We start from the raw sequence: 22,237 nt of genomic DNA on the forward strand, positions 1-22,237 counted from the left end.
TGGATGGTGGATGGTTCTGTGCCCAAAGTAAGACCAAGCTCAGACCCCTGTGCTCCCAGTTTGTCTTCAAAGCTGAGTTCCTCGGTGCCTGAGAACTCCATCGGGCAGGATCTGTGCACTGGCAATACCAAAGGCTCACAACCAGCTGTGGCACCAGCCCTGCCCTGGCAGCTGCCTGCAGGTGGAGAGGTGCAGCGTGGGAAGCAGTCCTGGCCTCAGAGCTGGGCTCATCCTCTGCAGCCACGTCCTGGCCACAAACCTCTGTGCCAGCAGAGAGTGGGGCAGTGCCCAGAGGAGCTCCAAACAGCCCTAGCGAACACCCAGGGAACTGCAGCAAGCCAAGCAAGGCGCAAGTCAGTAACGAGACTGAAAACAACCGAAGAAAAAGCGAACTCCGAGAACAGGAACCGCTTGGGTGGGGCCTGCCCTCTAACCAACGGCGAGGGCAGGCTGGGGAGAGGAGACTCGCAGATGTCTGAGGGGTGCGCAGCATGAAGGGGAGCAAAGAGGCTGCGGAGAGCGCCCGTGGTAGGAGCAGCTGACGAGCCGAGCGAGGGGTTGTGCCCACCCAGGGCAGCTGGGTTCGGCTCTCCCTGCGGCCCTTTGGCTGCCACCCCGCACTTTCTGCGGGTTGCTCAGAGGTGCCTGGAGATAGCCTGAGACTGAGTCCTGGCTGCCAGCAGCCTGTTGCCTTAGCCAGGACTCTACCTCCAGGAAATCTTCCACCAGGTTCCCTTCCATCAGGGTGCAGCTGGGGCAGCAGAGTGGAAGGTGTGCGGGGTGCCCGGCGCCCGACTGCTCTTGACTCGCTCAGCTGGGGGCGCAGCGAAGCCTTTCCCTCGGGGAAGGGAGCTGCACAGCCGCCTGCGCAGCCCTGCCTGCTGCTGTGTGCCGCCGCACCGCCCTGCTTCCTCGCAGGCACGCCACAGCTGCCAGGGCTCACCCCTCCAGGCAGTGGCTGTCAGCGCTTAAATCCTGGCTACAGAAACGCTGGGGGGGCGCGCAGTAAGAATGGCGAAGAGGGGATAGGCGAGAAAATCAGGGCGCTGACATGGGCACGGGTGTGGGCATTGGAGATAAATCCCTTTCCAATGGAACCAAATGTAGGGGAAAAGGCTTTTCAGGCTGCCCCAGCCCCTGACAGACGCCGTAGGCGGCATCAGCTGGCTGGGGCTCGGCAGAGAGCAGCCACAGAGAAGTGGGAAGGCCACAGGTGAGAGGCGACAGCTCCTGGGAGAGCAGTCCGTGTTGAGACTCTAGTGCCTCGCCGGGCTTGGTCCTTCTGGCACAGGGCACCCAACTGGTTTCACTGTGGAATAGTCACCCTTACCCAGAGGGTGACAGAGCAGAGCCCTGGGAAGCCAGCCCTGGTTGTCGGTCCCATGTTCCTGTGGCCCAAGGGCAGCTGTAGATGCTCCTCCTAAGGGGCTGTTCTCCTTCGCTTCTGTGAGACTTTGCAATGGCTTCCACCTGGGCGCGGGGAGCTTTTGGAGCCTAATCTGGCAACAACGCCGGCTGAGCCCTTGTGAGGAAGCAGCTGTGAAGGCTGAGCTGCCCAGCCAGGTTGTGTGAAGATGCAGAGAGGGGCTTCATTTATGCAGAACAATAATCCATGAGCACAGCCCAGGGTAGCAACAGGCTGCAAGAGGCGCTGTGTGACCATGCATGCAGACCAGGCCAGCCCTGCCACCCTGGCAGGCAGCCACCCCGGCAGGCAGGACCCCTGCAGCCACCCTACCTCTCTGTCCCCTTCCTGACACATTTTCTTGCAGGTCTGTGAATCTTTTTACACCTCACTTCAGTTGTGCCTCGTTCTCCCTCTTTGTACCTCGTTTTCAAACAGTCCTTGCCCTTCTCTGTGTCTCACCATGTGGGCTGAGATAATTAGCTACAAGCTGCAGAGCCTGCGGGGCTGCACCAGAGGAGTGCAGGCTGACATTTCACAGCCAGCAGGGTTTCAGCACTGAGTCAGGCTACTGATTCAAAGGAGACAGGGCTACGACAAAATGGCTAAAAGGCCTAGCCTGAGACCAGTGGGAAGACTTGAGAGGAAAGCATCATCCATGGTGTACAGAACAGAAGTATGCTCTGCACAAGGGCAACTCCGAGCCATAGCGAGCAGCTAAAGGAGTTGGCCACAGCATCCTTTGCAGTGTGGTCGTTCTGAATCTCATGGCAACTGAATGAACTGCAGCTGTTCCAGCACACGGCTGTGTTTTCTCTCGGGTCGCACACCCCTGAGCTATTACCACCAACCTTTGGCAGAGGGAACACACAGACAAAAGACCTGGCACCCCATCACAGAACCACAGAATGGTAGGGGCTGGAAGGGACCTCTGGAGATCATCCAGCCCAGCCTCCTCTGCTAAAGCAGACTCTCCTACATCAGCTTGCACAGGAACACGTCCAGGCTGATTTAGAAAGTCCACAGAGGTGGAGACTCCCAGCCTCCCTGGGCAGCCTGTCACATAAAAGAAGGTTTTCCTTACATCTGCAGAGAGAGAGATGTCTTTGCCAGGAGGGAAGAACCCTAAAATGTTCTGCACTTTCCCTTGGCCACAGAACCAGGAGGGACTGCTGCAAAATTGGTAACTTGGCAGGCAGCAGGAAAATAATTCCCAGGTTAAGGAGAGTAAGGCCCCAGCATGGCCTTAGAGACTACTGCATGGCTATCCTGCGAGGATTTCTGTGGAAAAGCTGGAAATGGACTGGGACCTTTCACATGCTTCCCTCCTGTCTCACTTTTCCCCCTCCACAGATCCACATCCATAACAGCCCACTGCCTGTCTGCACAGACACGTGGCAGCAGCCTGGCTGCCCGGGTACGCAGCACTTGCAGTCCCGGCGCGGCTCTTGGAGGACCCTCCGGAGCAGCAGCATGGCACTCGGAGGGGTTAAACTGCCAGCGCTTTGCCTCTCACTGTAACTGCTGTCTGGGGAGGCAGCCTCAGAGAGCCGCGGTTGCGCTTCTCACTGGTGAAGCACAGAGGGAGACAACAGGGATCTGCACAAGACCTCCAGCTGAAGCTTCCTGAGCAAGGCAGGTGGGCTGCATCCGGCAGCGAACAGAGCAGAGGACGTGGCCCAGAGGAGATGGCTGCACCAGGGGATGGAGCAGCACAAAGTTCCCTCTCAGGGCATCAAGGAGGGGTAAGAAATGAGAACCATCAGGAGACCTGAAGCAGCCTCACCTGTCCCCCAGGGCAGCTGGAGACAGCAGCAAGTCCCCCTGCTCCTTCATTACAGTGTTCTCTTCTTGACAGCTTTCCCAGAGCAGCTCTGTGCCTAGACTCAGCCCAGCTCTAGGACCTCTTCTATCTATCCATCTTCTCAACCCTGAGATTTCTCAGGGTTTAATCCTCAGTTTTCAGGGGTGAGGAGACAGAGTACCCCTTCGAGGAGATGTCAGGAGGAAAATGCTGCAGGATTGCTGACCAAGCTCAACTTAGAACCTTCCCCCAGCTGTGTCTGGCATTGCAGCAAACCATCTCCCCACCAAACCTGCTGCTTGCTTTGCACCAAGCACATAGCAAAGTAAATTATTGCCTCCCCCCTGCCTTGCCTACCCCACTAGAACACCTCTTCCCCTGTTCGTTGCCCAAAGGGCTTCTCCTTCACAAGTTCAGTAACCAGGCAGTTCTTTGTAGGAGTAAAGAACACTCAAAGAGGCCCAAAAATAAGAAAGCAAAACTGCTTTTTCCCACATTCAAGGAGATTCAAATACAGAGCTCTGAGGTCTTGCTGTAGGTTTTTTCCCTTCTTTTCTTTTTCTATTAAACAAATTGCTCAGAATTTGGGATCGGCCGTGCTCACAAGATTATCTCCAGCTGAAAAGCCTCTCTGGACCAAGTAGGCTAGCAAAAGCAAACAGTGTTATCAGCTGGATACTCAGCTGAAAGAAGCAGGCACTCCCCTTCAAAAGGGGCAGCTCCTCCTTATCTCCCTGCACAGACCATCAAGGGCTTTGCTTTCACAATGCACTTCAGCACATGGCAGTGCTCTGTAGATGCACAGAAAAGGCTGAGATGTGAAAGAGATCCTGCAGCTTCCAAACCCAGCAGCACAGGTGAGCACTCTGACAATGCCATTTTCTGATGTCAACTGTGCAGTTCTGGGGAAGTTTGATTGCTATTCAGCTTGAATGCTTTTCGATATGACTTAAAAAGGCTTCATATGGCTGACGCCAAAGCTGAGTTTGCATCATTTCTACCGTTTAGTGCAATCCATCACTGGTCAGAAAGCAGTAATTCCTGGGCCACAAAGAGGAAATGTACTGAAGTCTGAACACGTTTCAATAACTTCTTTATTTCCACAATAACCTAGAGTAATAACTAATTGCATTCCCAAATCCTAATTGCCACCAGCACAAAAGAAAGTGTTGTGTCTGCTGCAAACTGCAGGTTCCAAAAGAGCTTTAACTTTCAAACACCAAGCAAGTGCTGGGAGTGAGAAACGCTGTGTAAACTTTGTCCATCTTTCCTCTTTGGCAGTTCCCACATTCAGCTGAAAGAAAGGAGGCAGTGTGTCCATCAGGTCAGTCATCTTACCTGGGCTCTGGAACACTTCCAAGACTTATCATTCATTATTAGCACCCATTCAGCCTTGTTTGACTTAGGTTCCCTGAAGCTGACAAAGGAAATACTAAGTTATCTCTTCCAGACACCCCTCAAGCCTGGGGCTTCAGCAAAAGCAGTTTCTGTCGGGAGGCCCAGCCTCCAGGTATGCCAGCTGCAGCAACAGGGCACAGAGCAGAGCTGGGCAGCAGCTGACAAGACAAGCATGCTACAGCAACTCCTATCAGCCAGCATGCAGAACTGGAGAGCAGCAGAGCTAAGGCATCTTGGAGACATACAGATATCAGGTTGCACTCAGCAAGGGCTCTTCTGCTAGGATCCCTTTCCAGACCCCCAGGCCTCACCCAAGGCTCCAGACTGCAGCTCTGGGTGGGTAATGGGCAGAACCCAGCACACAGCAGGAGTCCACCATGAGATTTAATCCCAAGTGACTAACAGAATCTGCCAGCATCACAAGCTTGCTGCGGGTCTTGTGCCTCAGCCACAAAGCCATGCTTTCGTGTGGCCTTTTCAACACCTAGGTCACACCTGGAAAACTAAGGGTAGTACGCTTGTGACAGAAGGCGGCAACTGTGCTGGGCACCATCAGCTAACGGTGCTCGACACCTCTTGTGAAGGGGCTCTCTCTTACAGATGGCATCTACAGTTCCCATTTAACACTTAGTGAGAGCAGGGAGGTGGGAGCAGACAGAACTTTCCCCAGCTGTAACATCCTCACTGCAAGTCAAAGCAAACAGTGGGATCTACAGGGGCGAGACCCCAGCAGACACTGTTTTGTGGAAAGAACAAATAGTGGACTGCAGTGTTTCTGACCCATAAATGTAAACTGTTCTGGATAGCTATGCAAGGTGAAGAGTGCATTGTCACTGCCCTAGGAGTGTTTCGTGTTGTGTCCTTAAGAGGCTAACACTGCGATCAACAAAGTCCCTCTGCTGAACAAAACTCTTCAGTTCTCTGGTTTTAAATTGAGCAAGAGAGAAGAAACACTCTGCCACACTCTGGGCTCTTTCCTGCCACCACCCAGGAGCACCGAGCACAGAAACAGACTGACCTAACCCATGTGAAAGAGCAAAAACATGCCTGGGGAGAACAAAACTGGAAGAATATGCCCAGGTGCCAGCAACAGAAAAACTGTGAAAGAAAGAGAAGGGGCAATGTGGGGGAAGAAGGTGACTAGAACCAGGTGAGGGAGAGACAGCAGCAGCACACCCCACCACCTAGGGAGGGCATTAGAAATGGGTTTTAAACTACAGATTTTTTTCTTCTCTTGGTGTTAACCCACTGCAGCAGCTGCTGAGTGCAAGCAGAATCCTGCATGTGCGACAGCACAATTCTACAGGTACCCCTTCCACGGCTCTGCTTGAGCCCAAGATGGCAAACACAGGGAGAGAAAAATATGACACAAAATACAGAACCAGAAAATCAGACACAAAAGCGCAGAGAAATCTTTCCAGTGGAGATGCATTAAAAACCACCCCACAGAACACAGAAACTTCAGCACCCATGACGAGCAGTTATGTCCAAGGCTTCTGCCTTCTGGCTTGATGTCTGTACTGATGTGTTTAGTGCCTGAAACACTAAATTAGCAATGAAAACCTCCCAAGAACCCCAAACCTTGGCAAAGTTTGGGGGTCTAGCTGGGGTCTGTGTGAAAGGCTTTTGTTTGGGACTGAAGCCTGCAGCTGACAGCAAGCCAGCACTGCGCTTGGCACAAGGTGTCCAAAACCTGCAGGACTGCTTGCTTCCTCTGACAGGTTCTCCGCACAGCACAACGCACACAGGGGGCATCATGGCCTGTACTTCACCCCCAGGGCTGCTGGAAGAGGCACCTCACAGGCACGTCCAGAGTACACAACCGTTATCTAGGTTATCCCTTCACTCTAGGAGATAAACGTTAACGTTTTAACACAAAATGTGGCAGCCAAATACATTAAACGCCAGGACGGTCCGGAGCAGCAGCTGAGCGCTTGGTTCCCACTACGGCCAGCTCTGCCAGCCTGCTGACAGTGCTCCTGCGGAGACCTTCACCGTCTCCTCCCGTGTTCTGCTGCTACTTGAGCGAACTCGGAAGCGGGGCTGCGGCCAGCATGGAGCGGGGAGCTCAGCAGAGGCCTCGCCGCGCTCCCCGTCGGTCCCCCAGTGCCGCTGCAGGCGGGAGGCGACGCTGCCTAACGCCCGGAGCAGCCTCGCAAAACAAGTGCCGAGGAAGGCCCGAGCCAGCCCGCCGCCCGCGGAAAGCCTCCTGCCCTCTGGCAGACGGCACGGCCGCGGCGCTCACGGCTAAGCCCCGCCCAGCAGAAGCACGGCGGCTCACCGAGAGGCACAGACGAGCCGCCACCGGGAGGCCGGGCGCTCGCCTCCCGTGCGGCGGCGACAATCCCCAGCAGGCAGCGGCAGCCCGGCCCCGCTCGGGCCCCGCCGCGTCCCGCCGGCTGCCCGGGGCGGCAGCGTCACGTGCCCCAGGCCCCGCCCCGCGGCGGAAGCGGCCCGGCCGCGCGTGCGCCCAGCGCCGGCCGGGAACGGCCCCTTCCGGCCGGCACGCGACCTTGCTCGCCCGCCAGCGCCCGCTCCGGCACGGGCGGCCCGGGGCGCGCGGGGCGGCGCGCACGCGCCCACCGACCCGGCCCCCCCGCGGCGCCCCCCGGCCGCGCACGTGTGCGCCGCACGCGCCTGCGCCCGCTGTCGGCTCCGACCGCCCCCGTGACGTCGCCGCGCATGCGCCGCAGCTGCCGCCCCCCGCGCTGGGCGCCGGCGCCGCGCGTCTCTCCGCCTCCCTCCGCGGCCGCGCCTGCGCCGAGCGCGCTGTCGGTGCGTGGCGTGCGGGGCGGTGGGGGCGGTGGGGGCGGGGCGGGTATATATAGTGCGCGGCCGGGGCGGCGGCCTCCCCCTTGTCCCCCGGCCGCCGTCGGAGCTGTGTGCGCAGTGCGTGTGCTCCGGACACCCGGACACGCCGGCCCGGCCCCGTCGCACCATTTATTACTAAAAATATAAAAAAGACAAAAAAAATCAAAAAATCCTAAAAAATCTTTAAAAAAAACCTTCCCCTCTTCCATCTTCCGAATACCTTCTGCAACCGGCCGGTTTGATAAAAAAATAACCCGGTGAAGCGAAGCCCCCGGACCCGGCGCAGCCGAGAGGAGACACAGAGCGAGCCTGACCCCCGCTGAGGCCAGCAGCAGCCGCCGCCGCCGCCACCTCCGCCAGGCCCGGCACAGAGTGAGCCAGACCCCCTCCCACCGTTTCCACCCGCCGCCGCCGCGCATCCGCCTCTCGCGGCCGTTAAGTTTCGAATCCGCCTTGGGAGTGCCCCCTTCCCTGCGCCGACACCGCCGGCCCCTGCCTTCACGGACCGCCGGGCCGCCGCGGCCTCCTCGCCTCGTCAGCGCCCCCCCCTTGCCCTCCAGACGGCGGCAGGATGAACCCCAGCGCCCCCAGCTACCCCATGGCCTCCCTCTACGTGGGGGACCTGCACCCCGACGTGACGGAGGCCATGCTCTACGAGAAGTTCAGCCCTGCTGGGCCCATCCTTTCCATCCGCGTCTGCCGGGACATGATCACCCGCCGGTCGCTCGGCTACGCCTATGTCAACTTCCAGCAGCCTGCCGACGGTGAGTGGCCGTGGGCTGGGCCGTGGGAAACGACCGGGGATGTGCGGGAGAGGCGGTGAGGGGAGAACTTGGGGCGGCCGCCGCAGAGGAGCCATGTTTCTCCCCCGCCCCCACTTGGGCTCGGCGCCGCTTCCCCCCCCCACCCTGCCCTCCCCAGTGCCGCCGCCCCGCATCCATTTTCCCCGCCTGGGCGTTTCTGGGGCCGGCGTTGGCGTTGCCGGGCCGGGGCGAAGCTGTCGCCGCGCGGGGGAAGTTGGCGGTGGGGCCGCTGCTGGCCGACACGCGGCCCGGGGCCGCCCGCGCCTCGTGGCGGGGTGTGGGGCGGGTGGGAGGCGCTTCCGCGCCCCGCTGCCGGGAACCGAGAGCCGTCGCGGGGCCCCGGCCGTGGGCAAGGGAGGGCCCAGACGCTCTCGCCGAAAAGGCCGAGGCCTGGTGGAGCTGCTCCGGGCGGCGGCGGCGGCGGCTGCCGGAGGCCGCGGGGAGGGTACGGGTGTGCGGGCGGGCTCTCCACAGCCCGGCGCGTCGGTGCGCGGCCGCAGTAGGGACGCGAGATGAAGGCCGGCTTGGAGAACGCTCACAGCCATCAGCACCTTTTAATGACTGCGCAGGAGCTGGGTGCGTGCGAGAGATTAGTAAGGGGCCGAAAGAAGGAAGTAGGACGCGGCGGCTGGGCTGGCGGGTTTCGCAGCCGTCCGGGCGGAGCGCAGGCCCGAGCACAATGCCCTAAAGCACCACGGCGGGGCTGTCACGTGTGGGGAGTGGGGCGAGGTTCCTTGGGCCGCCTTTGCCCGCTCTTCGCGCAGCTGCCTCTGTTCCGATCCGTTTCTCTTGGCAGTAAACTGCCTGGCGCTGTGTTCTATTAAACTTGCTTCACACAACGTGGTGTTGGTTCTCTCAACTTGTGTCGGTAAGGAAACTTTCCGTGCAGTTCTGGTCCTGGTTCTGCTAAGTTTGGCATCGAGTTTGTTCATTTGCAGGCTGCTTCCATAAAAGAACTGAATAGATGCTAACTTCCGTGAGATACAAGCAAAAGAAAAAATACTTCTGCCTACTTGAGCATACTTGATACGAAGTATACTGCTTTCCATTACACCGGGGTTAGTTTTGACTGTATGGAAGTGAGGGATTGGAATTGCAAACTTCCCAAGCAATTAGATTAAGTGGCTTTCAAGGTCGGCTTTGGTATTGTATCAGAGCAGACTGACACCTGTGTGCCAGTGGTAAAAGTTCCTGTCTTCTCTGTTTAATAGGCTGATGGCTCACCTGTTCCCAGCTCTCTGGGAGAAGGCTTGCAGTTTATCCTGCCGTTGTTTAGGGTAAGGTTGTATGAGTGCTTGCTTTAGCACACTTTGCTGCCACTCAACGCAAACCTACGGTTTGCTCTCAAAACAAACAAAAAAGGGATTAGCACAGTTCAGTGCTTGGCAGAAGGTGCACGAGGTTCAGATGCTTCTCGTTAGTAATGGCAGAGTTCTGTAAGGGAGGGCTTTGGCATTTTGTAGTTGAGCAACCAGTTCAACCCCTCGTTTTATGACTTAGTTTGTAATTAGCCAAATCTGGGAGCAAGCACAGCTTTTTCACCTGAGAACGTGCCTCTGAGGAAAGTGCTGCAGCTCCCTGTGTTGGATTTTCCAGTGTTTGAGAGGCATGCTCACTTGACTCTACACCAAGGTCAGTCCAGCTGAAATTATTTCTGTGCTCTATCAAACTTTGCACCTGGCACAAATCTGGCAGCACTTGTTAAAATACTCTGAAACGAGCCTGAGATCAGACTTGTGCACCGTGGTCAGAATTTGGTGTGCCTCGCAAACGCCTAGAAACCATTTACTGACCTTTTTTTTATAGACCACTCCATCCATTCAGTGAAACCTGGGAAGAAGAGCTCTGAGGATGAATGGTTATTACAGCAACGCTGCTTGTGTTTGGTCCCAGGCTAGCTGCTGGTTCCTGCTTTAGCTTAACTGGTAGCTGTGTCTCCTGCCATTCTTACTACTAACAGCTAGAAACAGCTGGCTGGGGTTTTGAGAGGCCTTGGAAGGTGCGTGCCTGTAAAGGAAGGTGCTCACAGCTCTTCCAGAAGCTGATGAAGCCTGATGACAAGTGTGAGGCATGCACACGCTTCACAGCTGTGACTCTGCTGAGTTTGAGTCAGAGTCTGGAGTGAAACTTGGGCAAGACGTGTTTCAAATTACTGACTAGGAATACTCTTGAGTAATCTGAAACTGCACTTCTGCCTTCAGATACTTGAAAGGTGTCCAGAGGTTTACTGTTTTACGGCTGTTGCTTTGTGCCTTTGTAGCACAGTTTAGCAGCAAGCACGTTGAGGGTGCTTTTGAAATTGTTCTAAAGTGGAGTGTCCAGTGGCCCAGGGCTGAAATGTGAACTGGTGACTCATCCAATAAAAAGCTCCAGCAGAATCAGCAGAAGCACCGCAAGGGTAGGTGTGTCCACTTGGTAGCAAGTTAACTGCTGAGTGGAATTGCCTCCTGCAAACTAGCATGCAGCTTCTGAGCCTGCAATGTAATGAAAACGACCCAGTCTTACTAGGTATAAATTTTAATGAGTGGCTTGTACCTTGTTGGAGATGTTTCTAGTAATATTTTAAAATCCACTGTGGAATTACAGAGTGGTGATGGTTAAACATAAATCCTTAATGTGCTTGTGCCTTGTAGAGGAGGTGAAAGGAGCTGTCCTTGCCTGGGTGAAACATGTGCATTGATCCAGGATAGGTGCTCGGCCTTGGCTGAGTATGGTGGTGTGTGAGGGCTAGCAGGGACCCGGCTGGAGGTAGGTGTGTGGAGTTGTGTCCAGGAGCACAAACCTGTGAGAAGTATTAGGATTATTCTAGAAGCAATTAGCATGGATTGGAAAAGCCTCTTTCCTAATAAAGAAGCCCTTTTGCTACTTCTGGAAATAATTAAATGTTTGTTGCTGCCACTTTTTCTGGGGCTGGCAGCAATAATTCTCATGACTTCCAGGGCAGTACCAAGGTATTTGGTGCTTCTGTTGTGGCCAGTCTGACACCACAGTCATGGTTTGGGTTTTTCTCCCTTTTGTAATGTAAAAGATTTTCAGTGCCTAATTGCTGTTAAAGTCTTTGAAAGCTTTGTTAACCGACTTAAAAGACTGGCAATGCTTCTACTTTTTGGTGGCTTCAGCCTAAATCAGTTCTTGACTCGATACTGTCACACGAATATGGTAATAGTATCCCTAGCTGTACAAGAAGGTGTTAGATGTCTCTCTCATTAACTTCTACAGATGTGTTTTTCAGAATACAGTCTTCAGGAAGGAACATAAAGCATAGTGTTCCAGCTGAACCACAGACCTCGTACCCAACAACATAGCTACAGACAAAAGCAGCACTCAACAAGCACATCAATGAGGGTTTTCACAAGGTGGCTAGTCCTTAGTCTCCCTAAGAAAAGCCACTAACTGACATGGTTACTATTCTGAAATTGATACTAAACTGGTTTCAGTCCCGTTCACTTCCTGCTGCTCTGCTGTGTGCAGATTTCAGTGAAAAGAATTAGTACCAATGGGTGCGCACTTCAGGTGTTTATGTGAGGACTTCCTTCGGTGTTCTTCCAGACCTGCAGGAGTAGTGATGAGAAGGAGCTAATGCAGACAGTCATAAAATGTTTGGCGCATTTGAGAAATGTTGCTGGTTCTTATTGAGTGCCTCGCTGACGTCACATAGCAAAGATGCCTTTTGCTTTGAAAGAGCATTTGAAAACTGCCCAACTAAATGCTCTGAGATTGTGAATTCAGGGCTTGAAGAGTTAGTTCTGGAGTTCTGCTGGAAAAGCTTCTCCACTGTAACCCAGTTTGTGTTCCTTCATTTTGTGCTCTCAGTGCTCACTCCATCTTTGCTGTTTTAGCAGGAGCAGCTTTTACTAGCTGCCTAATTTCAGATTTTCAAAATAAGTACATGCTAGTTTTAAATCTCTGGGACCTGCCTGTTGCCTGCAACTCCACTGCAGATCTTTGTCACTGAGGAAAGTGTTGTATGAACCAGACTTGAACTGTACCCAGCAAATGAATGCTGTCAGTTGAGCAATGCTGGTGGTGTGGGAGTACTTCCGCTAATGTTTGCAGAAGGTTGTACCCCTACAGGCATTTATTGGTGCATGATCTGACTTTTCTCCCTGTGGGAGAGCTCTCCTGTTACTGCAGAGCTCTTCCCCATTGCGTCCCTTAGGCTGCTGGGGTTTCTGCAGCTCCTTGAGCTGGCTTGCAAAGTGCGGCTCCTCTGAGGAGCGTTTTGCCGGTTGTGCTTGCACAGACCAGTGTGGTGTGTTGCACTGTGGGTCTAAGAAGCCTCTGGTGTGCTTGCCTGTGCGACTTGCCTGTCCCCACTAATGCTGAAGTGTCTTGCAGCCGAGCGAGCTTTGGATACCATGAACTTTGACGTCATCAAGGGCAAGCCAGTGCGCATCATGTGGTCTCAGCGCGATCCCTCTCTGCGCAAAAGTGGTGTGGGGAACATCTTCATCAAGAACTTGGACAAGTCCATTGACAACAAAGCTTTGTACGACACCTTCTCTGCCTTTGGCAACATCCTGTCCTGCAAGGTCAGTGCGAGGGAGCAGTGCCGCACAAGCCCTCGCCTGCGCTGCCGCTGCTCTGCGAGCTGACAGCTTCTTTTCAACAGGTGGTGTGTGATGAGAACGGCTCCAAGGGCTATGGGTTCGTGCACTTCGAGACACAAGAGGCTGCAGAACGAGCCATTGAGAAGATGAACGGGATGCTGCTGAATGACCGCAAAGTGTGAGTGCACTGCAGCTGCTGCAGCTTGCCTGGGCAGCACAGCAGATGCCAAGGAGGGTTTAGAGTCCTGGTGCTAAGAGTACGTGCAGTCGTCTCGCCTGTTCCAAGGGCGGGATGAGTTCTGAGAGGCTAGCAATGGACTCTAGGGAAAAGGCTGCTGTATTGGTGGGGATTTGGGAGCTTCTCTGGGTGTCTAATCTTGCTGTTCTGAGATAAAATGCAGTGTACAGAATATTCCAAATCATAGTTGGTAAGAGCTGTGAGGTAGGTATGCTGTCCATTTTTGGATGAAGCTGTAAACTCCAGAGTCACTCAGTCCTGAGGAGTGGTCAGGTTACCCTTAGGTCTGTTACAGACAAATCCGTACTAGCCAGGTCACATCTCTGCTAGGCAGCTCCGTGGGTTGCAGACTGCTGTGTTCAGCTTGGGTTCTTTTGTGACTGTGTGAACTCGCCTTGGGTGTTCCCAGCCCGTTTGCAGTGGGTTTCACCATAAGGCAAGTTGAACTACTTCTCTATGATTATGTAAAGAAAGAAGCCAAACAAACAAAAAGCCTCAAGCCCATAACAAAACAACAAAGATTTTTTTAAATTCCCCAAACAAATACAATTGTTGACTCGGATAGGCTGGAAGGTGTGTAAGGGCAGGAGGCATTTGAACACTGAGCTGGAGAATGGCAGCTGCTGCCAGGCTGTCAGAATGACAGAGGGATTGTGCTGATATCCAGAGCTTCTCTTCAGCCTCTCCCACTGCCCAGCTGCTGTTGTGGGAGGTTGTTTGGGCTGAATGAAGAGTCTCAGCAGTGGTGACAGCGTTGTGCTGCTAGCTGTGGTACACAGACTGATGGAGCAAAGGACAGTGATTCTCATTTTGCAGTGGAGTTCCATTTTAAGTATTTGAGGGCAGTGCGAGTGGTTAAGTATGATGCCAGAGAAGTGAAGTACAGACTTGCATTAACCTACGCTGTTCTGTCCTGCAACTAGATTCGTTGGAAGGTTTAAATCCCGCAAGGAACGTGAGGCAGAGCTTGGAGCCAGAGCAAAGGAATTCACCAATGTTTACATCAAGAACTTTGGAGAAGACATGGATGATGAGAGGCTTAAGGAACTCTTTGGCAAGTTTGGTAATGTCTTAAACTCTTAAGTTTATATAAACATGAGTGAATGTCAGTGTGCTGCTTGTATCTTACCTGTACAGTGAAGCAGAAGGCCTCAGCTGGCTGGCTGGGGTTGATTTAGAGAGTACCACTGCACTGAAGAGCTGGTTCTTCATTCCAGTTTCACATCCACAGGGCAGTGATAGCCACTGCAGAATTTTAAAGAGGACAAGCAGCAGAACTGTTGCCTGTAATGGGCCCAAACAGTCTTTTGAGTGGTTTTTGCACGTGTTTTTAAGTTGCAAGAAGTGTTTCGGTACAGGCTGATGTTAAGAGTTCACTGCAGGATGTGTGAGAAATGAGTTTGCGATTGCTGACTTGCAGACTTCTTACTCAGAGCTTTCGTTGTTCAGTCACACTGTTGAGCAAACACAAAATTACAAGGACCCCCTCCAGCGAGCTGTTACACATGTTCTGGCAGGCAGGGGATTGTGCGCCATTGAAGTATGAGATGTGTCACCTCCAGCCAGGAAATGGCAAACTCCTTCATCTGGTTCACAGGGCACAGTCCCTTCCAACCCCTGACATTCTGGGATTCTCTGATTTTCAGCCTCAGCTGTTTTGTTGTGTTGTCTCCTGCACGCTCTTGTTGTTCTCTAGTGGATATGGTGTAAAGCAAGACAAAGCCTCATGTAGGAGGTGTTCTATAGCAGCCCTAAGCAGCATGTACCAGAAATTGCTTTCCACTGTCAGGCTCTGTGGTTGAAGCACTAACAAGTTCAGCTGCTGACACCCGTCTGAGCTGAGGCTGAACACTGATCTTCTGGAGCGGTGCCTCGGTAGGCTTGGCCATAAGGGCTGCGGTTCAGAGCAGACCGGCAGGTGTGTGTCAATGGGTCATGGTTGCTGGATGCTTTTAGTGATGCAGGGCTCCTTTGCCGTACACGTGAAACAGACTCGGGAGTTCAGACTTGTGAACAGGATGTTCCCAACTTGCTCTCTATACCAAGCATAAGCATTTAATCCTCTTTTTGTAGGTCCTGCTCTAAGTGTGAAAGTTATGACTGACGAGAGTGGAAAATCCAAAGGCTTTGGCTTTGTTAGTTTTGAAAGACATGAAGATGCCCAAAAAGTAAGATTTTGGATTTCATTTTCAGAATTCTGCAAGCGAGACTCAAATAATCTGCTTCACTGAATGAGTTTACAGCTTGTCAATGTGTTAATGGCTTTTCATTGGGCAGGGGCACTGCAGAAACAGGTGTCTGCTCCCTAAACAACTGTCACTTGCTTATGGGCAAATGTCAGTTGATTTGAGGAGCTTCTTCAGTCAGAGTTCTCTGCAGATCTGACACTAGCGTAGGAACAAAATCATGAACAATGTAAAAGCCTGTTGTAGTTCAAGGTGTCAGTGAGTTTTGGGCTCCCTCGTGCTGGGCATCACGCAGGCATGGGAAATGATTGCAACTCTGCAGAACCCAGGCGAAGCATTGAATCCAGTGTGGCTGCACAGAACATTTGTGCAAGGCACAAAAGACTGTATTTTGAGACCTCAGCACTGCACAGCCAGCAGGAAAGGTGTGTTGATTTATGGAGCACGTTTGGCACAGCTGTAAGAAAATAGCCATAGAGCCCTATAATGTGGCTTTCACTCTGAAGAGTATCGTTGGGAGATACTTTGAATTCATGCCTGCAGCACACTGGTATGCTGCCTGACTTCAGCCTTTGTCAGCCAGCTGTTTGGAGGAACAGTTGGCTGTGGCAGCAGGGGGCATCAGGAGGAAAACTCACGCAGAACAAGTCAAGGTAACAAACCGAGTCTGCTTTCAGAAGGCGTGTTTGTGACTTGTCAGAACTGCGAGAGCTGAGAACAAACCCTGCCTGTCCTGCATCTGCATTGCTGATGAATTGCTCCTCTTAAAGTAGCTAGAATCCCGGGTTGGGTGTTTTAAATAGCATAAAACTCTGACATCTTAGGAAATGTGTTCAGTGGTGTTGATCAGGAAAATACACAGGCTGGTGAATTCTGGCTTTACGTGAATACATCTGTGCTGGCATTTCACATCTTAATGGTAACTCCAAACACCAAGGGAAAAAGCTCACATTAAAAGTTTCCTGAATGAAAGATGTGAAAAAGCCAAATGTGCCAGCTGTGGCTTAACGTGGGAGAAACTCTGACAGGGCAGTTTCAGATTTTACAGAACAGAAGTCATGTGAGTGAGTCAGAGCTCCTCATCTTCATTTGTGTTCTTTTCTGTGCCTTTAGCGAGGTAAGGCTGGAGTAACAGCTCATTCTGTGACTTGCTTTTTGATTTGTGGGGTTTTTCCCCACTTCCTCTCAGAAGTTTCAGCACTGCCTGTGACTTTTCTTTACCCTCACAGAAGCACACTGAGGGAAGCCTCGAGGTGTTTGGTTTCAAATAGATGGACTGGCTCTCTTGCTGAGATCCTTATGTCACTTTCTATCTCTTTATTAACTTTGTTTTGATATGCCTGAAAACCGTGAGATACAAAGCACTGATAACTTCTTGTTCATTAATGAAGGCTGTGGATGAGATGAATGGGAAGGAGCTCAATGGGAAACAAATCTATGTTGGCCGGGCTCAGAAAAAGGTGGAAAGGCAGACGGAGCTGAAGCGCAAGTTTGAACAGATGAAGCAGGACAGGATCACCAGATACCAGGTGCAGTTTCAGTGCAAGAGGACTGATTTGGTTTAGATTTACAATGACCACTTGCTCTCAAAACTAACTTGCCTTTTTTTCAGGGTGTCAACCTTTATGTGAAAAATCTGGATGATGGGATTGATGATGAGCGCCTGCGGAAAGAGTTCTCCCCCTTTGGAACAATCACCAGTGCAAAGGTGAGGTTTGTAGCTTGTGCTTGTTCTTCCTCTGGAACTGGATGGGGCAGGGGGGTTATTTCATTGCCTGACAGGTGTCACCCACTCAACTGCTGCTACTCACTGCTGTGTGCCTGGGCATCTCTGTTCTTGAGGATAATTCATCTTGGGTTAAACTCTTATGATCGTTCTTTCCTGAGGCAAGCTGAGTGCTGAATTAGTGTGAGGAAAATGGCATCTGTGCAGTAATGTGCTCAGCACTGGCATTTTCATCTGCATTCAGTCAACAGCCAATAGTGATACTCCTTGTTACAGGTCCATTCAGTAAAAGAAACCTGTGGTGTCGCTTGCAGCAGGCTGCTGTGGGTCTGGCATTCTTTTGTTGTAAAGTCCACTTTGTGTTGGCAGGTCATGATGGAAGGTGGCCGCAGCAAGGGATTTGGATTCGTGTGCTTTTCATCACCAGAAGAAGCCACCAAAGCTGTCACAGAAATGAATGGTAGAATTGTGGCTACTAAACCATTGTATGTAGCTCTAGCCCAGCGTAAAGAAGAGCGCCAAGCTCACCTCACCAACCAGTATATGCAGAGAATGGCAACTGTGAGAGCAGTACCCAACCCTGTCATCAACCCCTACCAGCCGGCACCTCCTTCAGGTTACTTCATGGCAGCTATCCCACAGGTAGGTGCAGAGATGAGGAGCAGGGCTGTACTGTGTGAAAATCTGGTCAGATTGAGCAGTAAATAGTTACTGGCATGTGCCCAGCATTTCAGCAGCCTGATGCCATAGCAGAAGCTGTGGACTGCTGAGTGCCCTCCAAAGCTAAGTGCCACCCTGTTTTGTGACAGACTCAGAACCGTGCTGCATACTATCCCACCAACCAGCTCGCCCAGCTTGCTAGACCTAGTCCTCGCTGGACTGCTCAGGGTGCCAGACCTCATCGTAAGTCCTCTCCTTCTAGCTCTCAGTGGTTGCCATCAGCTCCACAGCTTTCTTTTGCACTTCTGATACAATTTCAATGCCAGTCTTGTGTCATGTTAGTTGTTCCACTTCTGGACTCTTCACCATGTAACTTGTGCTGTGCTTTCTGCCGCACACAGCATTCCAGAACATGCCCGGTGCTATCCGCCCAGCAGCACCCAGACCACCCTTCAGTACCATGAGACCAGCTTCTTCACAAGTCCCACGAGTTATGTCCACACAGCGTGTTGGTGAGTTCCCGTTATGCAGACTCAAGTGTTGGACTTTGGGGTTTAAGTTAGCTGGTTCCAAATGGTCTCCCTGAAGCACTGAAGTTCAACAGGACATGTGGTACCACTTCCCTCCTCTGCTGGCTCTTACTGAGTCAGCTGCTGTCACCTTCCAGGGGCTGCTTTAAATACTGCCCCGGACTGACTTCTGCTGTAGCCCCATTACTTTAGCATAAGGCTTCTCTTTCTTTCGTGTGCGCTAAATAGTACCCCAGCATGGTTAATGGCAGCTGCTGCCAGCTCCACACATCCCTGTGGCACTTGAGATACCAAGAGGAGACAATTGGAGCTCTCGTTATTTTGCCATGGAATACTATGAGCCAGACTTGGGTATGCAGAACCTGCACATCCCTAGGGCACCCATACACTCTGCAATCTCTCTGCCTGTGTCAGGCAGCAGTGTTTTTATCTCCTTCCTGAAAATTCCTTTTTTAGGATGCCTGTTGGTATACCTTGCTCAGGCAATAGTGTTGTTGGAGGTCAGAGTTCAGGAGATGCTCTGCTCTACCAAGGTGGATGTTGGCTGACAATGTGTTTTCAGTGGCATGTAAGATCAGTTGTGAGTGGAGTGACCGGGAGGTGACACCCAGCACACATGGAGGGGTGACCAGCTGGTGCTGGTGACTGCTGGTGCTAACTGCCTAGCTGTGCTATGTTGCAGCCAATACATCAACGCAGACCATGGGTCCACGCCCTGCTGCAGCCGCCACCGCCGCCACTCCTGTGCGCACTGTGCCGCAGTACAAATACGCCGCGGGCGTCCGCAACCCCCAGCAGCACCTCAACACACAGCCACAGGTTGCTATGCAGCAGGTGAGTCGTGACAGTGGCAGGTCTGTGCTTTTGCTGGAGAGGGCACTCACCCGTGGAGGTTGTCTTTGCTACTGTAGAACTCAGGCTCTCCGCTTTGGCAGCAGAGCCTTGGGGGTTTAAGTACACCTCAAGTTCCTGTGGGGCAGATGGGGTCCTGTGCTACTTCATGTTTTGCAGCTGTTGGTGCCTTAGCCTGAATTCTCCTTCTGTCTGCTCCACAACAGAGCAACAGATGCCAGCCTCCGGCACTACTTGATTACATCAGTTGAACTTTCCTCTCTGTTCCTGCCAGTGCAGGCAGTATTTGTGATGAGCTGTGCAGCATTGGGTATTTGAGGATGCACCTGTTAACTAGAATCTAATTGTGAAACGGTGTTAATTTACAGCCTGCTGTCCATGTGCAAGGTCAGGAACCCTTGACTGCTTCCATGTTGGCTTCTGCCCCTCCACAAGAGCAAAAGCAGATGTTAGGTATGTATACAGTACCTCTCTCTGTGCTTTGTAGCAGGACAGTCAAGGTACTTCTTAGTCTTAAGTGCAGAGTGAACAGATGTAGCTGTAGAACAAGGTGCTTGCTTGCCCTGAGATCTAGGCTCTTTCTCAGACATCTAAGGTTAGTCACTGATGAGCTTTCTTCTCTGCAGGTGAACGTCTCTTTCCTCTCATCCAAAGCATGCACCCCACTCTGGCGGGTAAGATCACTGGGATGCTGCTGGAGATTGACAACTCTGAACTCCTCCACATGCTCGAGTCTCCTGAGTCTCTTCGTTCGAAGGTGGGTGGGCTCTGCCTGGCTCCAGCAGCAGTGAAGTGCACGCTAATTGAACAGGTGTCTGTGGTGGCACGGTGGAGCTGCAGTGGTGCAGCAGTAGCCCAGGGCAAGAAGTTAGAATCCTCTCTGAGGGTGCAGTGACTTGAATTGGCAGGAACTGGCACTGCAATGTTGCCCTTGTTACCAGAGCAGGCCTTGTGTGTGTGCAGCACTAGTTGGGGAACTTGAACATGCAGAAACTGCAAACTTCTCTCTTTCACTTCACAGGTTGATGAAGCTGTAGCCGTACTACAAGCCCACCAAGCTAAAGAGGCTGCTCAAAAGGCAGTTAATAACCCCACTGGGGTTCCAAGTGTTTAATAAGTAAGTGGTGAGCACTCTGCTTTGGGCTGGGGCAGTAGAGCTTAGTCCATGGCCTTGGCAGCAGTGTTGCCACCAGGCTCTATGGTTTGCAGCCACAGAAGGTAGCAGCTATAATCACATCTGTAAACAACTTTGTGCTGACGCTTGTAGGTCTTGGTTAGAAGATGTTGCTGGCATTCTGACTTGCACACTTAGCTGGCATTAGAGCACTGCTCCTAGCAGCAAATGCAGCTGCAGTTACAGGCACGTGTGCAAAAGGGGCAGCGGTGTCCCATGGTCCTGTTCAGACTGTTGGAGTGGAACTTGAAGAATTGGTGTAAGCACAGAGCCCTGGGTTTCCAGAAGTGAAATGCCTGATCCAGACCTTTGTTTGTACCCGAGGGCCAGAATACAGACTGGCACAGTGACTAGAAACTAACTGCATAGTCTCTCTCTTCAACATCAATTAAAATGCTGCTTTGCTTTATTGCCTTCTGTGGGGTTAATTGAATCTGCATGGCAGAGACAAAAGGTGGTACCTGTAGAGTTGTGAAAGATATTGAGACTAACAGGAGCCTTCTCTGTTTGGTGTGGGTAGGCTTTGCCTGCTTTAACATTATGCCACTGAACATTTTCTCTTTTCTTGGTATTTTTGCCCCCAAGATCTCTCTTTTTGGGACTGAATGGGAGTTGTTTTTTTCCACAGTTTATTCTTTTGTAATGATTTTTGTTGGTTGGTAGGTAGTGATCCTTTGACACTGAGAAATGTGCCACATAAGTTTTCTGTCCTAAACTAAAGCACCCAGACTTTGAGATCGTTATTCTGTGTGCTCCCTGATGGTTTAGAAGCTGAAATAGTCCAGGTGTGGTTGTCTGGGGAGTCTCAGTGTGCTACCCTTGTGCAGAGGTAGCCTGCAGTCGAGTTAGTGGCAGTACCAGATCGTGCACTGTGCACAGCTGTGGTCAAGGGTCTGCTGTGCAGGGTGCTGCTTAGTTCCATACTCAGCTTTAGCTTGCCAGATGTCACAAGCTTGGGATGCTCGCACATCCATGCATAACTGGGGTACCTCTGGCACTGCTCGCGAAGAGCTTTGGTCGATGCTATGCGAAGTGCCACCTGCTGCAGGGCTTCCAGGGGCAGGAAGCCTGTCGGAAGGGAAAGCGCTGCATTGACTGCCAGACTAACACCGCTCTTGTTCTTTGCAGAAGGCTCCGGGACTCCAACCTAGACCTTCGCTTCACCGAAGAAAAAACAATTTAAACATTGAAAAAATACTAAATATTGAGAAAAAACATTGCAAAAATATAAAATAAATAAAAAAAGGAAAGGAAACTTTGAAGCTTATGTACAGAGCAACGCCAGGGCTAGTAAAAGAAATGCTAGTCCTAGATTACTTACTGATTTAAAATTACAAAAAAATAGTAAAATTAAAAAATACAAATTAATGTTTTATAAACCCGGGGGAAAAGAATTTTCAGCACAGTACAAAAATTTAAAGCATTCCTTTCTTTAATTTTGTAATTCTTTACTGTGGAGAAGCTCAGAATATCACCACTGTTTTAGTTGGCAGTGGGAATTGATAGCTGAGCAAAGAACCGTAATTTGGATTATAAAATTCTTGGTTTAATAAAAATTCCTTAAACACTGACTCAGTTGTGCTGCTTTCCTGCATCCAGCGCCCCTGCCACGAGGCTGGCCTTCCCAGGGCCAGGCCAGGGCCCCTCTGTGCAGTGCTTCAGCACTTCTAGAGATCAGCCTACATTTAACCACCCGTTACCTGAGAGGTGAACTTGGGCAGCAGTAAATCAGAGCAGCAAGAGCTGTATCTGGGGTTTAAAAAGTAGCATGGTGTCTGAGCTCCTCTCATTGTCTAACGAGAAGCAGGCCTTGAAATGCCCTACCTAGATGAGCAGGACTGTTCCTGCAGAAGGCCATGTGCTGGTGTTGTGCAATGTGCCAGCATCCCGTCCAGCCTGCACAGGCCTTGGTGTCAGAGGCTCTCTGCATAGGCCCCTGGCTGGGTTTCCAGATGGCAAATGAACCCCAAGATAGAGGCAGAGGTGAACGAGCAAGGTTTGTCTGCAGTAGCTGCAGGATTCTGTTACTGGACATGACCACAGGTGTTCTTAGAACAGAGAAAGTGCAGCTTCAGGTGGGAGTGTGATAAAATCAAACCT

The 22,237-nt window shown here is 52.0% G+C and overlaps 1 protein-coding gene across 1 annotated transcript; it reads left to right on the forward strand.

Annotated features, from left to right (window-relative positions):
- The first annotated feature begins 7,447 nt into the window (after positions 1-7,447).
- On the forward strand, positions 7,448-21,708 carry PABPC1 (poly(A) binding protein cytoplasmic 1). Its single transcript, XM_064154012.1, has 15 exons — positions 7,448-8,182; positions 12,560-12,753; positions 12,834-12,949; positions 13,933-14,072; positions 15,083-15,177; positions 16,587-16,724; positions 16,808-16,903; positions 17,291-17,563; positions 17,731-17,824; positions 17,983-18,093; positions 18,794-18,945; positions 19,332-19,416; positions 19,590-19,720; positions 19,985-20,080; positions 21,266-21,708. Exons 1-14 carry the CDS (start codon positions 7,990-7,992, stop codon positions 20,075-20,077), a joined length of 1,911 nt encoding a protein of 636 aa, XP_064010082.1. The 5' UTR covers positions 7,448-7,989; the 3' UTR covers positions 20,078-20,080; positions 21,266-21,708.
- Positions 21,709-22,237: the final 529 nt, after the last annotated feature.

This window comes from Pogoniulus pusillus, chromosome 14, assembly GCF_015220805.1.
Source record: "Pogoniulus pusillus isolate bPogPus1 chromosome 14, bPogPus1.pri, whole genome shotgun sequence".
NCBI classification, from domain to species: Eukaryota; Metazoa; Chordata; class Aves; order Piciformes; family Lybiidae; genus Pogoniulus; species Pogoniulus pusillus.